The sequence below is a fragment of the Artemia franciscana genome, chromosome 17 (assembly GCF_032884065.1).
Source record: "Artemia franciscana chromosome 17, ASM3288406v1, whole genome shotgun sequence".
Classification (NCBI taxonomy): Eukaryota; Metazoa; Arthropoda; class Branchiopoda; order Anostraca; family Artemiidae; genus Artemia; species Artemia franciscana.
The window spans coordinates 21,817,870-21,842,924 of record NC_088879.1 but is presented as its reverse complement, the minus strand read 5'-3'; the positions used below and the strand labels follow the sequence as shown (position 1 = coordinate 21,842,924).

Here is a 25,055-nt window from a genome sequence, read left to right as displayed (position 1 = left end):
CTTAAAGTTGCTTTAAAGTGTTGCTTTTGTTCATAAAGACGAACGGTTTGTACAATGAACTTCTTAACTTTTAGTGCCCCCTGATTCTCCAGTGATTTCAATTATGAAAATCAACGAAAGCAGTATCATACTTGGATTTCGTCTCGAGGATAACGGTGGAGCGGTGCCTAAAGATTTTCTGGCTAACTTTAAGCAAGTTGGGGCAGAGTGGAAAGAGATTTGCATTCATTGGAGTGAAAGAACAGTAACATTCATCGGTTTAAAGTGTGGAACCACTTATCTTGCTCGACTAGCTGCTCGAAATGTTGTTGGTGTTGGAATGTCAAGTGAAATTCTGCGCATATCGACTTTGGGTGGTAAACCAAAATTGCCAGTTAATAGTAGTTTTATTCAGCTAAATTCCACTTGCATTATTCTAGCTTTTAAATCATTTGAGGATGGTGGCTGTCCGATGCAAGAGCTGAATATATTTATCCGCAGAGCAGAAACATCGCACTGGACAGCAGGTATTACTACCAATGTTTTCTATGAAATATATAATCTGTAGATGGGTGATCTTCTGTACTGATAATGTGTTATTTTTTGCTGTTCATCTAGCATTGTTTTAGCCTATGTAGTTTATATATGCGTTTCATTATTTTAAAAGTCAAAAAAGTCATATTAAAACATTCTCAAATAATCTTTTTTCAATGTCTGGCACTAAAACTTCCAAAGGATGGCATAGCCTTATTACGTTTCTGTTTTTAGTTATTTTGCCTGTTTTCTATTTTTTTTTTTTTTTTTTTTTTTTTTTTTGTGATTTTTTTCTTCTCTCAATCCCTGTCCTGAGGTATCTTAACATCTGGCATGGGGAATCCTATAGAGGCCGTAGCCACAAAATGGTTAATTCTTTTCGAATATCTTTGATATTTTACCACTATATATAGAGCAAAACCCCCCACCGTGTTAGATCACGAAATTTATTATCTTTCACTGTCAAATTATCTGGAAGGTAATACACGGTGAATTCTTGCCTGTAAAATCTTTGGCTACAGTTTCCCTGTGTTATTAAAACGACATCTCTTACTGTATATTTTTTTGAGTTAAAATGGTATAAGCAGGCGTGGACGCAGAAACTTGTTTAGTGCAGGGGGCCAAAAATAGAAAATATATAATAAAACAGGTAAATTACTCTTATATGAAAATCTAAATATATTTAGAAAAGTTATATAAATTCTTAAGATGCCAACGGGAGTGAAATGGGCCTAAAGGCTAACCTCTGTATGACTAATTTTGGTAAGCGTTATGAAATTCTTCTATCAGAACACAATTGTTCTGGGAAATTTTCAGAAAGTAAGGTAGTTTCCAAATCTATATGTGCATAAAGAAAATCCAAAATTCTTATTTATGAGGGTTTTTCTAATCTATTATGTAATTTTATTTTAGTTGGAGAAACGTCTTTGGGACTTGAAGAGAAAGTCATTCGAGGGCTAGATCCCGACAGTTCTCATGAGTTAAGGATTACTGCTAGAAATGAAGCAGGAATCACAGAATCTTTATACAATTTCAGAACACTTCCTTTAATTAAAGGTATAAGTCTTGACTTTTTCATTATCACTCAGAACCGTTGCCGAAACCCTTTTTTTATCAACAGATAATAACCCTTATCTGATAAGTACATGGTTGATGATTAGTTTTTTCGATGGATCATTGCTGCTAACCTAGACAGAAATCAAGAAAAAATTGGGTGACTATTGGATTTTCTCTACTGCCTGTGAAAAATGATTCCATCTTCTCGAAAGGGCAGGATTTCAAAGTGGAAATTATCTTTGCTACAAGTGATATGAAATGCATCTGTCAGACACCCCTTAAATGTAGGGGTGCCAAAATATATTTTTAAAACCTAGGGGAAGTGCAATTTTGCTGTTCTTTTCAGATTTTTTTTAGAATTTTTTCAGTGAAAACACGAAAAAGGTCATTTTTTATTGGAAATATTGAAAAGTGAATTTTTAGAAATTTAGGAGAGAAGGGAAAAAGCTTTTGGCCTAAGTGTGAGTGAGTATATTTTAAAACTATTTGACATTAAGAGTAGATTTGTTCCTGATTGCCGGTCTTAGAATATTGAAGGAGGGCTGTATTAAATACAAATTGGACGTTCTAATACTCTTTTGAGTAAGAAGGAAACTGAGGGGGGGGGTCACAAAGTTCCTTCCTTTCATTTTGGACCCAGTGTCCTTTTTTAATAAAAATTTTGGGCAAGATTTATAGCGAAGATGGTTATTGTAATGAGAATTAATAAAATACACGACAATTAAGATTTTTGGAGGCCTCCATAGGATATTAAAAACGAACGGGAATTAAGTAAAAAAAAATTATTTGTTCCAAATGAAACTAAGTGCAACGTTAGGACTGGGAGTAAGGAATAAGTTCAACTTTGCATCGTCTGTAAATTCAAACTGCGGTAGCTTGAGCTTATGTTATATTTCATCGATGCAGAATTTCACGGAAATTTTTCAAGCAAAGCTAATCATTTGCAAATTTTATGAACTATTCACATTCGATCATAGATACGATATACTGTATCGGGAGAGAAACATACGTATATGTGTAGGAGAGAAACAGAAAACATTTATGTGAAAGACATAGAAAACTTGAGACTTGTTTTTAACTTTATACTCATAAAGCTCTGATGAAATACGTTATACTTGCTCACGAAAAACTGTCCTGCTGGTATGTCTGATTGAAAGTGAAATTAATCTTTCTAGAAAGCATTCAAAAAAACTTCAAATGTGTGTTTTAAAAATAATAAAGTAGGCCTATATTTTAGCAGAACATATAGTAGAAGCTCTTGCTTATTTTTAATTTAATTTTGTTAGCAGGAGATGGGAATCTTCCTACTCTTATCGGAAACTCCCTCAAGTAGAAAATTCTTCCAAAGAAAATGAAATTCGGTACCTGGCAGAGCCTACCCTAAGTTTATTTTTTATTCAATTTAAAAAACAGCTTAGTGTTTTAACACCAATAATGATTTTACATATCTTTTTTTTAACTTCAGATAGAAGAATAGTTTATCATAAAGCTTTATTCTTAACTTGTCAACATATTGTTTTAGATAGATTGGTTTTCTGAATGCTAATTTCAAAGAAAAAGAAGATAGTTTTAAAACTAGAAAATACTGTTGGCTCATAAAGTTATCGTTTTACCCCTATACTCTCTTTTGTATTATCATTTGAAATTTAAGCATTCTATTTACTATCTTTCAGACTATTTTGAAGAAATTCATGTTGCTGTGCACACCGAAAGCACCTCCATCAGCCTTGCTGATATTCGAATTATTCTATCAATATCAATCTCATGCGTAGCTGTCTTATCCGCAGCAGTAGCAGGGATTCTCTTATGTCTAAAAAGGAGTAAGTGCAGTTTTTATATATGAGTTTCTCAATTTATTGAAGCTCAGTGTTTGAGTTGTAGAAAATGGAATCAGATAGCTGATGTAAAAGTTTTAATTTTTAAAATTCACCACAAGCGGGCAATGATTAAAGCGCCTAATAAGATGCTTAAAGTGTCAAAAAGATAAAATCTTCTTGCACTTTACTATGAGTTGTTTTGTCATTTTGTTTGTCAGTTTTTTTGTCATTGTAGCTCTGTGACATCAAAATATGACCTTGCAAATCATAGCCTTTGTTTCAAACCTTAGACAACATTAGTGTGTCAAAATACTTGGATGCCTAGCCGACAGATTCAGATCTAGTTTTCTATTTAAATGAGATCAATATAGATACATCAGTATTGATGTGTAAATATTAAAGTAAAAGAAGATGCTTTAAGAAATATTTTCTAAAAAATGTCTATAGTTGAAATTTGATTCTGCAGCCACTTTCTCCCTCTTTCTCTCTCTCTCTCTTTCTCTCTCTCTCTCTCTCTCTCTCTCTCTCTCTCTCTCTCTCTCTCTCTCTCTCTCTCTCTCTCTCTCTCTCTCTCTCTCTCTCTCTCTCTCTCTCTCTCTCTCTCTCTCTCTCTCTCTCTCTCTCTCTCTCTCTCTCTCTCTCTCTCTCTCTCTTTCTCTATTTCTCTTTCTTTCTATCACTTCTCTATTCCTCTCTCTACCCATAGTTTTTAATAGTTAATTAAACTTTTAAAAAAACGGCTTTTTTAACTGCAAGAATTGGAACGACATTAAAAATTAAAACGAAATTATTCCGTATATGAAAAGGGTTTTTCCTCATTAGCGCCCCACTCTTTACGCTAAAGTTTGAATCTTTCTCACAACTCTACTTTTTAAAACAATAAAAAACTTTAGTGTAAAGAGCGAGGCGTTGAGGAGGGGATAACCCTTTTCATATACGGAATAAATTCTGTTCGTTTTAAGTTTTAATGTTGCTCCTTACTTGCAGTTAAAAAAAATCCAGATCTTTTATATATCAAAGAAGCCAAAAAAGCAAATAAAGTCACTGTTAATTTCAACTAAAAAGTGTATGAGTTGCATTTGCTAAAAAACTCACTTTTAAGCCAACATAATATCCTTGGTTCTATGCATTAGCTTCAACTAAAAACAGTTATCATTGTCAATTTAATATCCCAGGTGCTCTGTTGCACACGTGGTCTAAAGGGTTTCTCTATGTAAACCCTATACTAAGTTGTAACTGAGCAAGAAATAGCGATATTTCATTGGAAAAAATTCACGAAAGTATAAAGAGATCTCAGACATATAACTGGTTGTTTTTCTTTATGTCGCCCCTTTTTCTCTGATATCTCATTTGCAGGGCAGCAAGCAGCCCAACTTTCAAGTATTACACATTCCTATGGGCCTTCTGATTCATCCTTTCCTGTGGCTTACCAGGAAAAAAATGAATTTGATTTTAAGGAAAGAATACAGCGTCAAGATGATCAGTTCCAAAGGAACTTCCTTGCAAGTCCAGAAGAAGGTAAGTGACATACGCCATAGTAGGCACTACATCTCCTTTATTTATTTTGCTTTTATTAGAACTCATTAAAGGTAAAGAACTAAATTTCTTGGCAGAAGTAAATGTTTAATAATCGTCGTTTTAGTGTTAGTGATATGACTAAAACCTTCCATAATGTGTAAATGTCGTTATTTTTTGATGTCATAATAGCTATGAACGCTGCAAAGACAGAAAAATTACTCCTTTCATTCATGAAAGACAATATGAATGGGGCACATCTGTCATTACGAATATGGGGCTTAAGCCCCACCAGTGGGGTATGACAATATTTGTGGGTCATGGGCAGGATGTGCCCTCTTCGACCAACTATACTTTAGAGCCTTTATCTTGAATAAAATATATTTTTCATGTGAATGAAGTCACATTCATATACATTTAAAGGGCGAAAGGGATACATAATAGTATTGCAATGATACAACCCGAGATCTGGTATGGAACATTTATGAGCAAACAATGATATTGCCAGCTTCTGGGCAACGGGAGTTCTATACAACTTCGTTTGCTTTTAGGCTACAACATGGTAGACGTGGTAGATACAACACTGCAAGCAAGAACCATTGAGGGCCTGTGTTGGCCAATTTCAGAGAATTGTGGACTGACAAAAGCGACCGTTGGAATCCTTATTAGCTCTTTACAAGAAAAAGAAAAATCTATCCTTGATGGTCGAATTTTGGAACTCCAGTAAGGATTCCCCATTAAGCTCAACGCCGCTTTTATTGGTGAATAAGAAGATGGGTTGAGACCAGGTAGATCCTTTTGTATCACAACCCACGGCATGAGGAGCCTTGAGCGGATTAAAAAATGAGTTTTATTAGTGCCATAGTCAAAAAGAGTCATAGTCGAAGAAAGACTCAAAATTCGATAATCTAACCAAAGTTCACCCTGTATTAGGAATTATGTGTATAGAGAATATAGACACCAGTATGCACGAGGGCGTAGGTAGAAAAGTAGAGAGGTGTGAAAAGACCCACCACAGCAACTGTCGGTAATAGATCAGCACCGCACCATTTCAGCCAATAAGAAAAAGCGAAGATTTAGGCCTAAATCAGGGTAACTTTTAAAAAAGGGTTGAAATTGAATCGTTGGCTGGAATAGTGTTGTATAACTAAGCTTCAAACCCGCCTAAGCCTTAAGGCACAAACTACCTTTATGGCTTTACCACTTCAAGACCCTACAATTCAATATACTTTCGAGAACTCAAGGAAGCTTTTGTCAACAGATTCGAGCTTTTTCCCGGAAAAATTTCAGAAGAAAAAGAAACTCAGAAACGTGGAAAGAATTCGAATAGTAATATCAACACATATAGGCATAAAAATGTCTAGGAATATAAAATTATAAAACGATATACTAGGCAAAAAAATTCAAGTGCGGACTTCATTCATTGGTACAACAACAAAATAATGGGAAATTTTTCGAATCTACCGATGCGTATATAAAAGTATACTTTAAGGAACAAGAACGAGAAATAATTGACAAAATGAAAGAATTAGTGCATTACTACACAGAAATGATGGCTCTGAGAAAGAACAATCGCAACATGGTAAGAATAATATTAATAGGCACCCTTACGCAGAACAAAGGAGCAGATTAACCAGCAAAACAAATGGAGACATAATTACCCAGGGAATTACACGGGAAATATCCCCAGTTGAGAGGATCGGAAAATCAATTAAGCAAAGGGCCCATAATAACGCATAAAATGGTGTGTTTGCTGATTCATACGGTTTTTAATTATTTAGGTAGACAAATAGTTAGAATAGCTTCTTTAGAATTAATTATTTTGGTGCTAAAACTTGCCGACAAACCAACTGCATTAATAAAGTGAAAATTATCCATATCGATTCAGTTGTGGTATGATGTTATTTTGAGGATAAATATCCGCACCCGTCAAATAAGGTTTCAACAGGAATTAAACAAGAGAGTGGAACAATGTGCGGAAGAACATATCAGAGATATTGGAATCCTGAGCGTCCTCTCACAGGTGGTGATCTTGTTGACTGTGGGAGTGGGTGAGGTAATCCTTAAGCGAAATTGATAGACGAGAATACCCCAGCTACCGAGTCTAGGAAACTAGAAACCAGATATACTAATTCACCCTAAAAGAATTTAGCTATTATTCTTGCCTTTGGAAGATTTGAAAAAATAGACAACAGGAAATCTCGACTCGTAAGGATAAGAAAACATAGCCAACCCATTGGAAAGGCAAAGCTTCCTATAGTTCTTGATTTCTGTGTCACTTCCCTTCAGAAAATGATTGGCTTCAAACCTTAATTTGCCAGGATGACGCAGTAATAACGAGACAACAATCGTGCTAGTCTGGCTTGCAAATAAGAGTTGAGAACATGCTTTTTCGCAAAAAAAATCAAGAGATCATAATTCAATAATAAGGACCTAATGCGAGAACTCAGTTTCCATTTGAAGACGGCGAAAAAAAAGAAACTATAAAAGAAAAGTACATTTCCAAAAGACAATAGAATTTGAAAATTTAATCTGAGTTCGCAGAAAATATAGGTTAATCTATGTTTTAAAACAATTTTTATTCTTACTCTGATAATAAGAAAATCTAGAAAAGACAAAAAAGTTGCAAAAATCGAATACAATCAGAAATTTCAGTGATGTGGCTGAATTGGATGAGCATTGGGGGGGGGGGTTGCCCTATGAACTTGATGTGTTATTTAGCCTCAAATGATGGTGTGAAATAATATATAATGTAAACAAAATTTAATAGTCAGATCCCTAAGCCAACAACTGGTTGGGTTCTTTCGTGGTCAACTGTGACCACCTCTCGAAGGCCTAGTCTTTCAATATGGTAGCCCTAGGTTACTGTCTCCCCCAATAACAATAAATATCTATTTCCCCAACCTCTACCCTTTAATCGATTCTAATCATAAGTTGTTATTGATGTCTGTTCCCTTTTTACTGTCTAATGGCTTAAGACCCAAAACAAGTTACCACATGTTTCCATCATATTAGTACCTCAAATATGCCAACTATATTGAGGCAAACAAGCAAAAATATTTTTAAGCTGATTCATGTTAGTTTTTGGAAGCTTATTTGGCCTCTCCTGGTTTTTCAATCTCCTGGAGGCTTTTCTGTTTCTTCATTCTTTAGTGAATCGCTTTAGAAAAGAGTAAGTAACGAGTTAGCGAGAGTAACGGACAATGAAGAACCAGGTAGGTTCCCACTCTAGAATAGGGTGTTTAGAACACATGTTTACCCTGCGACTTCTTCTTCGCCAACGTTTCATTCACGGATTGGATACCTTCGCAGTCTCTTTTGACTTCAGCGCTGCATTTGACTCGATACTACGACCCTTGATATGGCAAATAATGTTCGAAGAAAATAATCAACCTACTAAGAGCATACTATGAGAATACCCTGAGTAACGTACTATTAGATGGTGAACTAACGGAACTATCTGAAGTACCAATGACGTCCGTCAAGGATGTCCGGTATCGCCAATTCCTTTCAACTATATTATAGATTGGATAATATTTTACTTAACCCGGATGTATCGTTGCAACAAGTGCAAAAGATAGGACAGATGCCATATTTTTGCCTATTGGGGGCAGTCTTGAGGGCAGTCATGGGATTTGTTAAATCGTTACTACTTACGACTCTTATAAAATCAGCAAGTCTTTTTTATTCTTAAGCGTATCCAAAATCAGACTCAACCAGAATTGCGTCATGATTTAATCCTCAAATACGTGAAATATTTAATATTTGGTTTAATATTTGCCTGAGCATTTTATAGAATACTACTTCACAAACATTTAAATTTTAATTTGTGTAACATTGAAGATTTTAACGGCGGTTTCAAGTTTTACATAGCTCTGATTTTGTTCTGTTTTCATTATTTAGCAACAACAATAAAGGCTCAAAAAATTTATAATTATTTTTTTTTCCTCATACAACTTTACCAGCCCAGAAAAATAGCCACTCTATTGGCATAATACTTTTATTCCGTCATGATTTGGACATTCATTCCTTTTTATAACAGTCTTATAATTTATGCTCTTCCTCTGGATTAAAAAAAAACTGAATTCCATGAATTCAAACCCTAAATTTTAAGCAATCCTGTGTATTCTAAGGACTTTTTACTTTAATTAATTCATGAAGTATGCTACAGTCCTTAAAAAAGGTTTAAAGTTTTAGATTCTTCCTTCCCCTCCGTCTCCTGAGATGTATAGTGTTTGTTTTTACGAAAAAAAATAATTTTTTAATCTTGCTATTTTTTTAGAATATTCAGATATTTCACCTTATGCCACTTTTCAACTGAGTGATCTGCCTACTAATGTTACTTCGATGTATGGAAACTCACAAACATCAAATATAATGAAATTAGTAAGTTATCAATATGTCCATTTATAGATTTCATTATATTGAATCGTAGGTACATTGAAAAAGTAGTATACTTGGGTTTAAGCTATGGACTTTAGAAAAGGAAGATCCTCAAGAGCCGTATGAAAATGCTCAGTCAAATTGTGAAGAAAGGCAGAGCCAACAATAGTGTTAAGCCCAGGAAATGAGTTATTCTAAAAATACTCTCGGAAATATATTTTGTCTATTCCTAAGGAACCTCAGTTGAGTTGTTAGAATGCTAGATGCTCATTTTACAACCCAAAGCACAAGGTATAAGTCTTAGTAGTATATGCCCCTTTATTTCCGACTGAAGGAGATAGTAGTGACTCAGATGGAGTTTAACTAACAGCAACAAGAACAAATAGACAGGATCCCAGATAGAAAAATGGTATTTTTATTAAGTGATTTTAATGCCCAATTTGGTGGAAATAGGATTAGATTAATCCTATTAATTAATTAAGTGATTTTAGTGCCCAATTAATTTTTGTAGGAAGTGAAACGCTGGAATTTAGTAGGAAATGACATTGGAACTTAGTAGGTATAATAACCTAGTTATAACCAATACAATATTTGGTCTTAACATGGCCATTAAGCTAACTTGATACTCGAGTGACGGCAAGACAGCCTACCTTATTGATTATTAAAGCATAAATTGTTGTTAAATTGATACTCTATTTTATTGTCATTAATGTTAAGAGTGAAGAGTAGTAAGGCAACAACAAATACTACGGTCACCCCGGTCTCTATCCATAAGAAATTCTACGGTGTAAAGAAAGATTTTATTCACTTAACACACAAGATTGGGCAGTCAAAACAGTTGAAGTTAGTTTAAGGAGGTTGTCCATGATTTTACACCACTGGCACTTTTGACAAAGGCCATTGCAAGTTTTGAAGAAATTATTTATAAATATAAATTAACAATCAGTGTAGGTATGGGAACCTCTGACAATGTGTCGCTAGTTGGCGATCGTATGAGAGACGAACAGTTTGATATCGTTTTCACTGGCTCTCAATTTTTCGGACGCCCAGGCAACGGAACTCATAACCTGCTGTATTTGAATATGAAATGTGGCCAAGATAAGACGGACCGATACATCTGGTGCGTTTTCGCAAAACAAAATTGGATGGAGCTGGTGTTAATTTTACGTCCACATTAACATTGGTAGTAACCAGTAAGATATACTAGTTATTTCAAGAACTATTTTCTTGGAACAAATGCAATTCACTAGTCGTTGCATCCATAAGTGCTTTTAAAACCTTTCTGCCTCCCATATATTCAAATCCTATGGCTGAGCATAACTAAGGTTTTTTTTATAGGACTTTGGAGTCTTCATCATGAGCTGTATGTAACTCGTAAATTCTTGAGACCTCTTTTAAACATTTGAAAACCTTTTAAACCTGTAGGAGGAGGAAGACATCTGAGCATCTGAATTTTTTACACGACTTCGGAGTCATCATCGTGGATTGTACGTAACTGATATAGTTTGATAGATTGTTGCCCGTGCTCGTCAATTTCCCATTTATGTAAAAACTAATTTATTTAAACAGATTGTACATTACACAATATTCATAGGACAATCCTTTGGCAAGAGTTGATGGATTTCATTGGTGGGATTTTTTACTGCCACTTGCAAATATATAAAGATGAAAGATAAATCCACGAGATATCCTTCATTGAAAAAAAGGAAAATGAATACTTCCAAAGAATGGCTGTTATGGATCGAATTTTTCAGAGTAAAAATGTTTTACACTGACATCAATATTTTCTGCACTGAAAAGTTTTGAACATGAAGAGACTGATGGGTGGCATCTCTTGTACGGTAGATACGCCATCTCTCTCTTTCTCTCACGCATAAGTATTAGGAAAAGAAATCTTTTTTTCTATTTAACAATTTCCTTTCATTGTCATTTCTTTTTTTTTGTGTTTCTTCTTCAACAACTGTTATGTCTTTCTTTATTTGTCCTGAGTAAAAACTGAAGAGTGATGAGGTGGCTCTCCACCTGTTAGATCTTTTCCACTTATTCGAAATTTCAATAGGCTTGAGTAGTATATCTAAGATTTTCTTAAGTTTTTTCTGTAAAGTCCTAGCCCAAGCTCTTACCGAGGATTAAAAATATGCAACAGCCGGTAATATAAAATTTTTAGAAAAGGGTAGTGCAGAGCAAAATGGCCTAGTGAACCGACTGTCAAGACTATAACCTTCCATTGACGTGTGACCCTTTTAGTAGTCCATTCTATAACCCAATTTTTTCGGTATAGGAGCAGCAGCACAACAATCAATATCTGGACAAACGAATGTGATTTTTAGATTAACCATATTCAGCGAGCCGAAAATGACATATAATCACAGCCAAACCCTTTTTTATCCTTAAATGCTCACCAATGTCTGTTCTTAGCGTTAACTTGATGATTTCCAAATATGGTGTGTTTACGGTATTATATTGGAATTGTCTTATATTGCAGTTATGAACATCTTGACTTGTTTTCTGTTCAAAACATGCGGGAGGGGAGTGCATCTAACCATCTCAATTTCTTATAGGAGTTTGGAGTCATCATCATGGACTGTAAGTAATTCTTATAGGTTGGTAGATTGTTGCTAGTACTCACCAACGTTCCATTTATGTAAACACTATTCTTTTTAAACAAATTATACAACACCCAATTTTTATAGAGGAATCCTTCGGCAAGAGTTGGCATTTCATTGGTTAATTTTGGACTGCCACATGCAAATCTATAATCGTGAAAGACAAATACACGAAATAGTCTTTGTTGGAAAAAAATTGAAAATGAACATTTTCAGAAAGCAACCATTTCAGATACAACTGTTCATAGTAACTATTCTTTATACATATATCAACATTCTCTGCATTGAAATGCTTAGCCGTGAAATGACTGAAGGATGGGATTCATTGTGCGATAGACACGTCATCTCTCTCTCTCTCACAAGTGTTTAGGAGAAAATTTCATTTTTCTGTTTAACAAAATTTTTTTCGTTCTTGTATTGTTGTTTTTTCTTCGACAGCTGTTATTTCTTTCTAGCCACTGATGAGGTGGCTCTTGAGCTTTATAAGCCTTTCCACTTTGTCGAGAAATCAGTTAGCTCGAGCAGTGGATCTAAGATTTTTTTTTTTCATGCTTTCTCTAAGGTCCTAGCCAGAGTTCCAATCGTGTGATGTAGAGGATGAAAAATCTGTAGTATCTGGTACAATGTACTTTTTAGCCAGGGGTAGTGCAGAGCGAAATAAATTAGCAAGCTAACTGTCAAAACCATAGCCATAGAAGTTCAACCTTTTCAATTGTCCATTTCAGTACGACCCATTTTTCATAGTCAAAGAGCAACAACACATCAATTAATATAAGGACAACGAATACAAATCATCAATTAGCCATCTAGTGCGGGTCGAAAGTGACATATAATCACAGCTAAGCCATTTTTTATTGCTAAAACGTCATCAAAGTCTGTTCGTAACATTATGTGACTGATTTTTGAACATGATGTGTTTGCAAGAAAATTTTGAAGTTGTTTTAAATTGAGTTGTAAGCAGGGATGAACATGATCTTGACTTTTTTTACGTTCGAGGACGAGTAGGAGGGAGAAGTTGCCATTGCCAACACTTGAGGTCTCAACTAATGAAGCATAAGTAAATATATAATCTTCTGAGGATAAGCTGGCTAAATATCCAGCATAGTCTGCAAAATTTTAGTAATTTGATCGATTCGAAACGTATCACCGATAGAGAATTACCCTATGTTTTATTCCATTTCATTGGAATATTATTTGAGAAAAACGTCAATTGTATTGTCATTTCCTTGATGATCCTTAAGAGCACTAAGCTTGGAAAGTGAGTGATGAGGATATTGATTGTAAATTTTAATAATTTATCAAAGTCAAGAATATAATCATCAGCGTTTGTGAGTGCACAATACCGTGAAACAAGAAAGCTTCCAATCAATCACTTGGCCACTGCAGCCTTTATTGGAGCAAGACTGCAATAAGCCGTTGTATTATATTTCTGTAATACTTTCTTTACATATGGATCGACAAATTCACCTCCTGAATCTATTTCAATTTTATTATATCAATGTTGGTCAAGTATAGTTTCTTGATCTTTTGCAACTTCTTCGCCTCACTTTGTTTTCAGAGGAATGCAAAATTTGCAACGGGAAAAAGCTTCAGTGGTTCGATAGTGGCTTTCACGAATACTATGATTCCAATGAGAAATGCAGAGTTTATTCTCTGATGTTTCAACTAATTTTAACAAAGTGGTTATATCAAAATTTTTATCGGGTGGCATTGGGGAAAAACCGTGGGAGGCTATTTACCCTCTGATCTGTTTTGACTCTTAAAAAGGGAACTAAAACTATCAATTTCCTATGAAATAAATCATCTCTGAAGTCATGCTTTCCGTAACAACCATATAAGCCCCCCAGGCATAACTTACAATGCCTGCTTCGGGCTTTAGGGGGTTGTGTCGACCTCAAAGTTTTGTCATCTGGTGTCCGAACCATATTTGACAAAATGGCTATCTCAAAATATTTGTCAGATGGGCGAGGGGGCTAGTGGCCCTCCAATCTATTTATTCTTAAAAAGGGAACTAGAACTTTCAATTTCTCTATGAAATGAGGCCCCTATGAAGTCTATACGAGCACCTATTCCATAAGAACAATATATGCCCCTGGGTATAACTTACAACGCCTGCTCCCAGGCTCTGGGGAGTTGTGCCAACCCCGGAACTCTTGTTATCTGATTTTGAACTAATTTTAACAGAATGGCCATCTCAAAATTTTTGTCGGTTGGATTTGAAGAAAATTGTGTGATGGCTAGTTTCCCTCGGATATCTTGTGAATCTAAAAGTGAACTTAAAAAGTTAAAACTCTTAAATATCTTAAGGGATATCTTAAAAAGTTAAAACTCTTAAAAAGTGAACTAGAACTTTTAATTTTCTATCAAACTAGCCCCCCCCCCTGAATTTTATACGAGTATCTTTTTCATAAGAACCATATATGCCCCCAGGGCATAACTTGCAATGCCTACTCTTGGACTCTGGGGACTGTGTCAGCCCTGGAGTTTTTGTTATCTGATGTTAGAACTAGTTTTAACAAAATTTCTATCTGAAAATTTTTATCGGATGGGTTTGGGAAAAAGAGCGTTGGAGGCTAGTTGCCTACTGGTGTCTTTTGGCTATTAAGAAGTGAATTAGATATGTTAAATTCATACGAAATGAGCCCCCCATGAAAATCGTGTGAACCCCTTATGTAAGAACCATATATTTCACCAAGACATAACTTACAATGCCTGCCCACAGACTCAGGGGGTTTTGTGAACCTTAGAGTTTTGTTGTCTAATCTTTGAACTATTTTAAAAATATTTCTATCTCCAAATTTTTATTTCTTGCATTTTGGGAAAAAAAGTTTGGAGGGGCAAATTGCCCTCTGATCACTTGTGACTCCTAACAGGGAAACTAGAACATCCAATTTCAAATCGAATGAGCCCCCTCCAAAGTCTATACGATCACTCCTTCCATAAGAAGTGCCCCTGGAAAAAATAGTAAATAATAAACAAATAATAAAACATTGAAGCCGAATGGCTTTTACTATCGGCATCACTATAGCATTGCCTGTAAAAAAGAGGAACTAGAACTTTAAATTTCTAATTATCTGAGTCCCGTCAAATGTTTATACGAACACTTACACAATAAAAAGCATGTATGACCCCTGGGTGTAAGTTGCAACCCTTCCCCCAAGCTGAGGTAAGGGTATGATGAACCCGAATAGTTTGTCATTTGATCACTGGACTATTTCAGTCTTAATGGCTATCTCAGAATTTCGATCGGATGCATTTGGGGGAAAGAGTGGGGGTTCATTTGTAATTTATGCCCCCGGGGCATAAGTTACAATCTTCCCCGGAGCTGTGGATCGTTGTATTATTTCAAACAAACCGGCTATATCAAAATTTTGATCGGATGCATTTGGGAAAAGAGAATGTGGAAGGGGAGGTGACCTTCGATCACTTTTGTCTATAAAAAGACAACCAAAACTTTCAAATTCCAATCAAATGAGCCACATCTGAGGTTTATAGGACCGCCCCTTACATAAGAAATTATATACCACCGGGGCATAATTTAGAAGATTTAGCCCTAGGCTCTGGGGGGTTGTGCCGACCCTGGAGTTTTTATCTGACTTTTGATCTATATTTAACAAAATCATATTCTCAAAATTTTTACTGGATGGGCTTGGAGAGAAAGAACGTTGGGCCAGCTGCACTCCGATCTCTTTTTACTCTTAGAAAGTGAACTAAAATTTTCAATTTCCAATCAAATGAGCCCCCTCTGAACTTTGTACGAGCATCCCCTCCATAAGATTAACATATCAATCCAGGGCAATACAATGCCTGTCCCCAGGCCCAAGGAGTTGATTCTTCCCTTTAGTTTTCGTTACCTGATCTTTCAACTTTTTTTAATAAAATCTTAAAATTTTTATCGGATGCATTTGGGGAAAAACAGGAGGAGATTAGTTGCCCTCCGATTGCTTTTGACTCTCAAAAACATCACTTATTTTCCGATTTCTAATTGACTGAGCCCCCTCCGAAGTTCTTATGACCACCCCTTCTATATGAAGTGACTTTGGGTAAAAAATAATAAATAATAAAAGTAGGAGCTTTATGGCTTTTACAATAGGCAACGCTATAGCGTAGCCTCTGATTTCCGTCATTCTGAATTTATTAGGAAATCTCAGAATGGAGAAAAGTAATAAACAGCTGAACCACCCCTGGCTATTTGAATTATCAAATGTTCACGCTGAATGCTTCAAAATCACAAATAAAGAGAAGAATTTTTCTTTTTTTATTATAAAATTTAATTTTTATTTTAGAATTGCATGGAAGACACTATACTTCCTGGTTACAGCACTAATCCCCCAACAATTCTGGAAAGACCAACTCATTTGTATGAAAAAATGAAGCATCCACCGAATGTCCAGTCCAGAGACTTCAGCACTATTTCTACATACAAGTTGGAGACGTTTTCTCAGTGTGACAGCCAGTCAGGTATGTGTCTATGGACATTAGTTTCCTTGTTACCACTGATTTTTCCTGAAGAACAGTAACAAAATATCTTGGCTCAACGAAATTAAATAGTCAAAATATTTATATTTTATTACCTTCCAACATAAAATGAAGCTTATGTTGGAGTCGAATTCATCCAATAGAGCATCCTCTAAATGGTGGTCGTAATTAAAGAACACTATCTCCCGCATATTTGTATTGTCTTTTAGTTGTTCTTTGTCAATAATTTTGAGATTTTGTACCTAATGTACCTGATTATGTTTGAAATTTGCATTTTAAATATGGAGGTTTAATCGTAGTTTTTATCTGTAATCCAAAGTTGTAATCCAAAGTAATATGTAGTTTTTGTTTTCTTAAAAAGCTAAATTATCTATACTTTTTGGGCCTGAGTAAGGTTTACTTTTGCGATTTCGTATTCTAGACTTTTACACTTATTTTTTGTTATTCTAGTATCCACAGTTTTGTGTTTGGTTTTATGAAGCTTCTTCTTGTCTGAAAACTAAAAATTTTAAAATCAATCTGAAGAACCGTTAATAATAGGCTATGGGAAAATCGAGTTGCAACAACAACCAAATCTTATTCCTTTTTGGTATCTTGAAAAGCACTCATCGGTTAAAATGTAAGAATATTGAAATAAGAGACAACTTACGAACACATTTATCACTACAGCATAAAGTACCTTCAATATATTCTTGTAAATACTTCGTATTTGGAACTCTTTCAGTTAACATTAAGAAGTGAATTGGGTAATCTCTTAGCAGTAACAAAAGGTTTGGCTGTGATTACATGTCATTTTTGCCGATTCAGTGATGTGGATAATAGAAAAAGTACTTTTATTTGTCCTGATATTGATTGCTATATTGCTACTCTTAGACCGTGACATTTGGGTCATGGAACGAGCTATTACAGGGGTCGTTCGGCAAGGTCGGGTTACAGTCTTCGTAAATATCCTCTTAGATTTCCATGTCTTTCCATTTACAGATGAAATGCTCAAACAACCCAAACAGTGGCAAAGTCAGAAAATAGTTACGGGGGGGGGGCTGGCCGGGGGCCCTGGGCCAGCCAGCGGAAAATTTGAAAAATTATTTAGAAAAGTGGTATGTTAATGCATTACTTAAAGTTTATTTAGCTCTTTGAATGCAAGTTTTGAGCAGGGATTGAGGAATGAATGATAAAACCGTGCAGATTGAATAAGATTTAAAACGAGGACGTAATTTTTTCTTGAGGGTTTTCCTAAGGGTTGGTTTGCTAAGTTCTTTCGCTCTGCCCTTCCCCTAGCTAAAAAATATATTGCTCCGGTTGCAGTGAATTTTGAGTCAATTACGCTACACGATTGAGGCTCTGGGAAGGATTTTGAAGAAGGTGATTTACCAGAATCTCACGTTCATTGCGCGATCCCTCGGTGACCAATTGAAATAATGACAAAGTGGAAAACGTTTAAAAAGATGAAACACACCTCATCACTAATCAGTCTCTACTCAGATCAAAAGCAAAAGACACCATTCTTGTCAAAGAAAGAAAAAGAAGCCAAGAATATAAAAAAAAATTAGATCGACAAGGAAATTCTTTTCCTAGAAATAGCATATTTACCACACAAAGGGTCTCATCCCTCAGTCCCCTCATCATTGAATCTTTCCAATATAAAAAATGCCGATATGGGTGTAAAACATTGTTACTATGCTCAATTTTATCCACAACAACCGCTCTGTAAAAACGTTCAGTTTCAAACTTATTCCAGTGACGACTATTCCGTAGATTTGACTTCCACATTTATAGATTTGCATGTCATTGTCAAAAATATAACAACGAAAAACCAAGTGCTGCCGGAGAGTTTACCTATGAAAATTGTGTATGACACAATTTGTTTAGACAAATAAGTGTCTACATAAATGGAGCTTAGATCAGCATAAGCAACAATCTATCAAACTATGCAAGTTACATACAATTCATGCTGATGACTCCAAAGTCCTATAAGATATTAAGAGGCATAGCCATTGGATATGAATTTTAAACGGACACTGACACTCGAAATATACATTGACAGGTGACAACTAGTAATCTACATTTGGTTATGAAAATAAATCACGAAATATTTAACATACTTCAACGGATACCTCCCAATGTTAAAATTGATATAAAGTTGCAACTAGCCCCGTTCAATTTTATTTTGAGAAAGGTACTTTCCACTGCACCTGATACAACATATTCTTTCATTTCGGCAGTAGCTCGTGTAAGAAAACAACAGGTTATATTTTCATTTGCTTTGGTAGTTGAAATTTAAGAGCTAGTGGAAATAATATCAAACAGCTTGTTCCACACACAATCACAAATCAACAGCATATTTCTACGAGTTCGAGTATCTACACCGACTCTTCATTTATCAATGGTGAAACTCCTTCAAAGCTTGCTTTGGCCTTTGTAAAAAGTCATGGACAAATTCTCCACGAAATTTCAAAATGTTTAGATTTCCATCTCTATATGTAATCTCTATATCTCTATATGTAAGGTAAATGGAATACATCTCTATATCTCTATATGTAAGGTAAATGGAATTCCGCTCGACAATTTATCCTTTGATAAATCGTACAGGCCCCTATATGAATTGACAATGCAATCTCTAGATCGAAATTCGGAACTATTTGAAAATTGTATAATAGATACAATTTTTGTAAAAAATCTCGGTATCATTGTATTAGATTTGTCTGGTGCTCAAGATATGAGTGGTGTCCGAACGGGTTCAGTACGTTTAGAGGGGACCTTTGCCGAACTATAGACTGAAAGTATAGCATTATTCTCACTAAATTAATTTGAAACCTATTAGGAAATTACCCTCGATGGCGGTGTTCTATTAGACTCGGCACCGTGAATACAAATCAAATATTCTACGCATGCAATTTGGATCCCCACGTGTCCAAATACAAAACCTATCGCTTACCCTTGGATTTCCTTAAAAATACTCATAACGCAAATGATTGCCTTATCATTGTTATTAGTTGTCCTTCAACTTTCACGACAGGTCATTGGCTATGCATCTTTCAACCAGCGACGAATTTTAAATTTTTGATCCTCTTTGCCTGCGCTATGCATAATACACATCCCACATCAAAAAATTTCTTGAGCAAAGTGGGGAATCTATTATTCAAAACCAGGTACAAGTACAAGATTTATCGACAGAAAGATGTGGTTTTAATGCACTACTATATTTTATTTTTTAATGTCATAGCTATACTTACAATGAATTTCTCAGCATTCATGTAGACAACCCTTGATTAAACGACTTTATAATTGAAAATACCCTTTCCTACCTGTATAATATGGAATTCAGTGCCCTGAAGAAAATGTATGTGCAATAAAAGCCTTTAATCTTGAGATTCCTTCTTCTATGTATAGATAAACATCGACGACGATAAGTGGTGGTAGCTCATCCAGATTCAAATTCTACTCATCTTGGCATGCAAAGTCAGGGTCACATTTTCTAAAATACAATGTTGCTTTATTTTTATTATGTCTCCTTTTAAATTTAATAATAATATTCTGATTCATTTTATAAAATTCACATTTTTCAATTTGCTTATTTGAAGCAATGTCACACACGATATTCTCTTATGAAGAATCACTTTCTGTAACAGTCAAATAAAAATCTTTAGACTTACAAACGTAGTAGCCATTGTTTTCACAGCGATGACGTAAAAACTAGATTCTCTTATTATTCAAACAATTGAAGCTTAGACCAGGTTTTTTCTCCTGGGACAATTTAAAACCAAGACGATACCAGTCTTTTAAAAATAAACCGAAATCATGCTTAGGGTTTATTCTAATCATACCGAGTGGGTGTTTTCCCATTTATCAGATTTATCATAGAGACAATTGGAACATAGGAAATCTCTAGTGTGAGAGTCACAAACATTTTCAACACAGGAATTAATCTTTAATTTGCACTGCGTTTCATTTATTTAATTTACATGGATTGTATAATCTGCACCTTTCGTCATAGCGATCAACAAAAATGCAATCCTAACAGGATGCCCAGCTGCCCAACGTATATAAACATAGTGGACATGTGTAAAACATTTTTCAGTGTTGACTGTCTGACCTCCAAACAGAAACTGGCTTGCGATTGATAAAAAGAATGTTCCTTTTACTTCCAGGAGGAGTGATCTACTGACGTAAGAAAACCTGTTTGGTTAGGATGTTTCAACTTTTTTTTTGAATAGGGTCTTAAAAGAATTTGTAGGTAGTGATTAAAAGCAAATTCACAATATCATTTTGTTTTGTTTCAACTATTAACTCAATAAATTAAGCAAATACATCTTCCCCGTGACTTAAAAGTCTCATATAATAGCCCAAAGACGGACAATCATTTTTCATTAAATTATCAAGCATTCTTGAAGAGCATATTTTCCTTTTAACTGATAAGTCTTTCCAAACATTTTTCCAAAGTCACAAGATTCTGCAAGATATTTGGTTTCTCAAACCCAACCAGTTTCAATCCTGACGATCTCACTGCCGATTATAGACTAACAAAGCAAAAAAATGAAGATTCTCTCTACCTTCTCATTGCCAGTAAAATATCCAACAAGAAAAATAAATCCAAAACTGGAATAGAAACAAACTCACTCCTTTTTTATATGTTGATTCAGATCACTGTCTTTAATATATTTCACTAATGTATTTAATCCATCTTATAGTATTTGTGTATGCATTATATTCACTTTTGCTGGAAAACATGCTTGTTCTTCGAACTTGAATTTGCTCAATGGTAATACATATCTTGCAAAATTTTCATCTCATTCAGGGGTTAGCCGACAACCCCTTGTAATTTCTACTACAACATTACTACTACTCCATTACTAAAAATAAATGCTAAGAATAATATCCTCAAAGTCGTAACTCTGAAATCTTTTCCAATGCTAAGGTAACTGGATCGTAAGCTCTAGAAAAACAGGTGTAGTTGACCTTCAAAGCCTATTCTTACCAGATTATAAAAGTATCCAGGACTAAAACCAGTGTTGATGTCACACAAAGTTACTTCAGCTACATAAGTAAACGCTGCATTATGATCAATGTATTTAAAACTGGGGGTTCCCGACTTTACTGGCGGAATCTAAGGGTTTTTCTTATATCCTTCGGTTTTTAAACATTTGCATATGTAAACATATTACTTAACAACCAAAGAATTCTTGAAAAACATTTGCATAATTAATCCGTACAATACGTAACAAGCACCTGCGTATTGAGGAAACTCTGCCAAATAAGCAAGCTTAAAGAAGTGCCGGGACTGCGATTCAAAGGGATAGGGACCCAGCCGGCAGTATTATGGCCACACTACTCATAATGCAGTGATCTATACTTAAGGAGAGATGGTAGATCTCTGTGTAGGGAAGAGACTGGGTGATATCCTACAAAAAAAAGTTTTAGTGTAGCCTGACAACTACATAAAATCTCAGAAAAAGTGTGCAAATAGGTTCCTAGTATTATAATTTCTCTATAGGTATTAAATTTACAAATAGTTCTTCCATGTCAATTAAGTAGTGAAAATACGTAAATAATTTGAATTAGTCAGTACAACAATAAGCAATTCTTCTTTAGATTCTTTTATATCTTTTCTTTGTTTATTACTATATGGCTCGTTTTTTGGTTTTCTCTGTCATTTTCAATTGATTTGAGAAAAATTGGCTCCAACTCTGAGCCCCCTCCACCGGAATGTAACAAAATTACGCCATTCGTTGGGTACAGACTTTTTAATAAGAATTTCGTTGCAACCTTGAAATGGATGGCCCCTATTCCCTTTTGAATCAAAATGCTTGACAAAATACCTTTTCAGGACGTGTTTTGAAAAATGAGTCCATCACATTTGCAAAAAGAGTGAATTAATCATAAAAATAATCGTACACGGCACAAAACCGTGATGGAAAAAAGAAATAACCAAGCGGGAATCGAACGGGAGACACTCTAATTCCAACGTTGTACTAACAGAACGCCGTTTCTAATAATTGGATTTATTGCTTTTTGTACCCTAATTGCGTAGCTTATTAAGGAGGCTTAGAGGAGGAACAAATGGGAGGTGTTTTTGCTAATCTCCAGTTAAGGATTTTGGACCATAATTATTACAATGATATAGTTTTATGCTTTTAAGCTTTTCTACTTCAGAAGTGACACCAAAAATGCGGTTTCTTGTGCTATATCACACTTAAGGATGGTGGAATTGACGAAAATGATGTGGGTATGAGCAGCAGCTGTCAAACGAGCTATTAAACGCCACTCTAAAGAGTTCTGGTAGCCTACTGGCCTCAGCTCTTCCACTTGAGACATGGCACAAAAAGTGCCGTTTTTAGTGTCATTTGGAATTTACTTATTCTGGAATTTATAGGAAGGACGTAGATATGAGAAATATCTTTTATCTAATCTTTCAAAAATCCATCTAAGATATGTTTATAGCCTGCTAGCCCGAGCCCTTGATAAATGGCTCAAGAGTGTCATTTGGTGCCATATGGCACTTTCATTTGGCGAAATTTATAAGGCACGTTAGTAGGAAAAATAACTTTTTAATGAGCTATTAAGAATGTCTTTATGTTCTGTTAAACCGCTAGCCCTGGAAAAAAAAGAAAAAACGGGAGATAGATTAGTGCTACCCATGCAAAAGAGGGATTTTCCTTGTTATTCAAGGAGGGGGACTGTAGAGGCTTTTATTCAAAATCACCACAGATTTTTTTTTCACAACAAACTTTTACTTTTAAGACGAACTGAGATAATAGTTGCCATTTCTAATTCAAGTTCAGGTGGCATTTTTTGCTCACTAGCCAGTTTATTTCTAAGCGTGATTTTTAACTTTTGGCTACTATGGGCTTGGGTTTGCTCTTTACTAGGTTGCATTTTGTAGCAAATTTTCCGATATTCGTGACTTTTCTGACATTGAAATAGCATACTGCAATCTCTGCCGTTTCGTGCTATTTTGCTGATGATGATAGTAGTAAGGTGAGATTTTTCAGTTATGGTAAGTTATGTAGTTGTTTTGCAAGATATACTATTTTTAATGTTTTCAGTTTCTTAAGTGGCATAAAATTAAAATAGACATACATAGGATCTTCCTGTTTAAATGAATTTCTATAAGTAAGTTCTAAATAGCAGTCTGTATTATACGACCATATACCTTTCACTTTGAATAGATTCAGGTTCAGCTTTGGATGCAGTTTTGTTTTCTTGTGTAAAATCTGAATAAGCTGGAGCAACCGCCAACAGGCGCGTAAGTTTCTAGTCTTCACAAACTTCATTAGAGAATTAGAGTATTCCCATACGTGTTCACTTTTATTATGGTGTTCACATTGAAAATGGCAAATTTTAACATTTACAATTTTAGCCCCACTTGGTGTTTGGAAAGCTCGTATTGATACTACGTGACGCTAGCAAGCTTAAAACGAGCTACTGATAGGAAAAATATGCTCTAGCGGAGTTCTGAAAAATGTGTATTTGGATAGAACTTTTTAAGATAGACCTGTATTCTCAATTGACCACAATTTTTACGTAATCGTTTTTTTCTCTGAACCCTGTAATTCTACCAAAAGTAACAAACAAAATACAAAAAAAAAATTCTTGAAAAAATTAATTACGTTTTCCATTTAAACAGCAGTAAAAATCCTTTAACTGTTCCAACATTTTTAAAAAATCTAAAACAGTCAAACGTTGAAGTGAAGCGGGCGAAAGAAACCTTCTTGAACTAAAAGATGAGTCATGTTAATTACAAAAAAAAAGTCGAGCATTTTTAGCCCCTTTGTCTATGCCTACCCGGGGAAAAAATAGAAACTGTCATTCTAGTTTATGTGGCTTTGCAAATATTGAAAAACCGTTCTAATAGTCGGTTTTACTTCTTTGTTATCTGGTTTTATATCTGCGTAAATGATTATGTGATCTATTAGATCACACAATTAGCTGTTTGATGAAGGTAACCGAGTTAGAATTCTTTAATGATACCGCATCAGCTCTGGTAGAAGTAATTTTACAAGTCTTTATTAATGACTGGATTATTATTTTTTTTTTTTTAGGCGACGATAGAGAATACAAGATTATTCAAAGAAAACGAAGGCGCTATACAAAATCAGACGAAGGGGCGAATCTAGTCCTCGGCAAAAAGATAAAACCACCTGTTGACTTTATGGATGATGCCAAGCTTACTGACAAAAACAAGGGTGCCCAATGGAAAGTTTGTGAAAGTCATTGTACAGTAGAAGTGTGAATAAAAATTAGTTTTTTCGTCTGTCGGAAAACATCGGTCGATTAAAATGACAACATACCCAGAACAGGTTCTTGTAAGCATTCAGATGTAATTCTCTCCCTTCGCTCGAAGAAAAGGACAAATTTACCCACGAGCCTATATTTGGTTTTTCATATATCAAGAACTATTCCTTAGTTTGAAAGAATTTTCAGCAGAAAAAAAATCTGTTCTACCCCAGACTGAATACAGCTTACTAGGAGCCTTGCTGAAAAAATAAAAAACGGTGACGCGGCTTTCTGAATCAAGATAATCCGGGCAATTGCAAAACTTTTAAAAGTATTTAAAACTTCTATTTTCTCTCTTTAATCAGCCATAATAATGTTATCTCATATTGGAGTTGTTTCCTTTTGGTTTCGATGGGACACAGAAGTTAGTAGCGATGGAAATTGGAAAACTTTTATATAATGAAAGCTAAAT

At 35.0% G+C, this 25,055-nt stretch overlaps 1 protein-coding gene across 3 annotated transcripts in view; it reads left to right on the top strand.

The window, feature by feature from the left end:
* LOC136038001 (cell adhesion molecule Dscam2-like) overlaps positions 1-24,620 on the top strand; it is a 142,007-nt gene extending 117,387 nt beyond the window's left edge. For all 3 annotated transcript variants that reach the window (XM_065720916.1, XM_065720915.1, XM_065720914.1), the window contains 7 exons: positions 75-506; positions 1,426-1,569; positions 3,243-3,389; positions 4,743-4,904; positions 9,184-9,287; positions 16,177-16,351; positions 24,409-24,620. In XM_065720916.1, the coding sequence (XP_065576988.1) occupies positions 75-506; positions 1,426-1,569; positions 3,243-3,389; positions 4,743-4,904; positions 9,184-9,287; positions 16,177-16,351; positions 24,409-24,599 (1,355 nt within the window). In that variant the 3' untranslated portion in view covers positions 24,600-24,620. The remainder of the gene's footprint in view (positions 1-74; positions 507-1,425; positions 1,570-3,242; positions 3,390-4,742; positions 4,905-9,183; positions 9,288-16,176; positions 16,352-24,408) is intronic.
* The last annotated feature ends 435 nt before the right edge of the window (positions 24,621-25,055 follow it).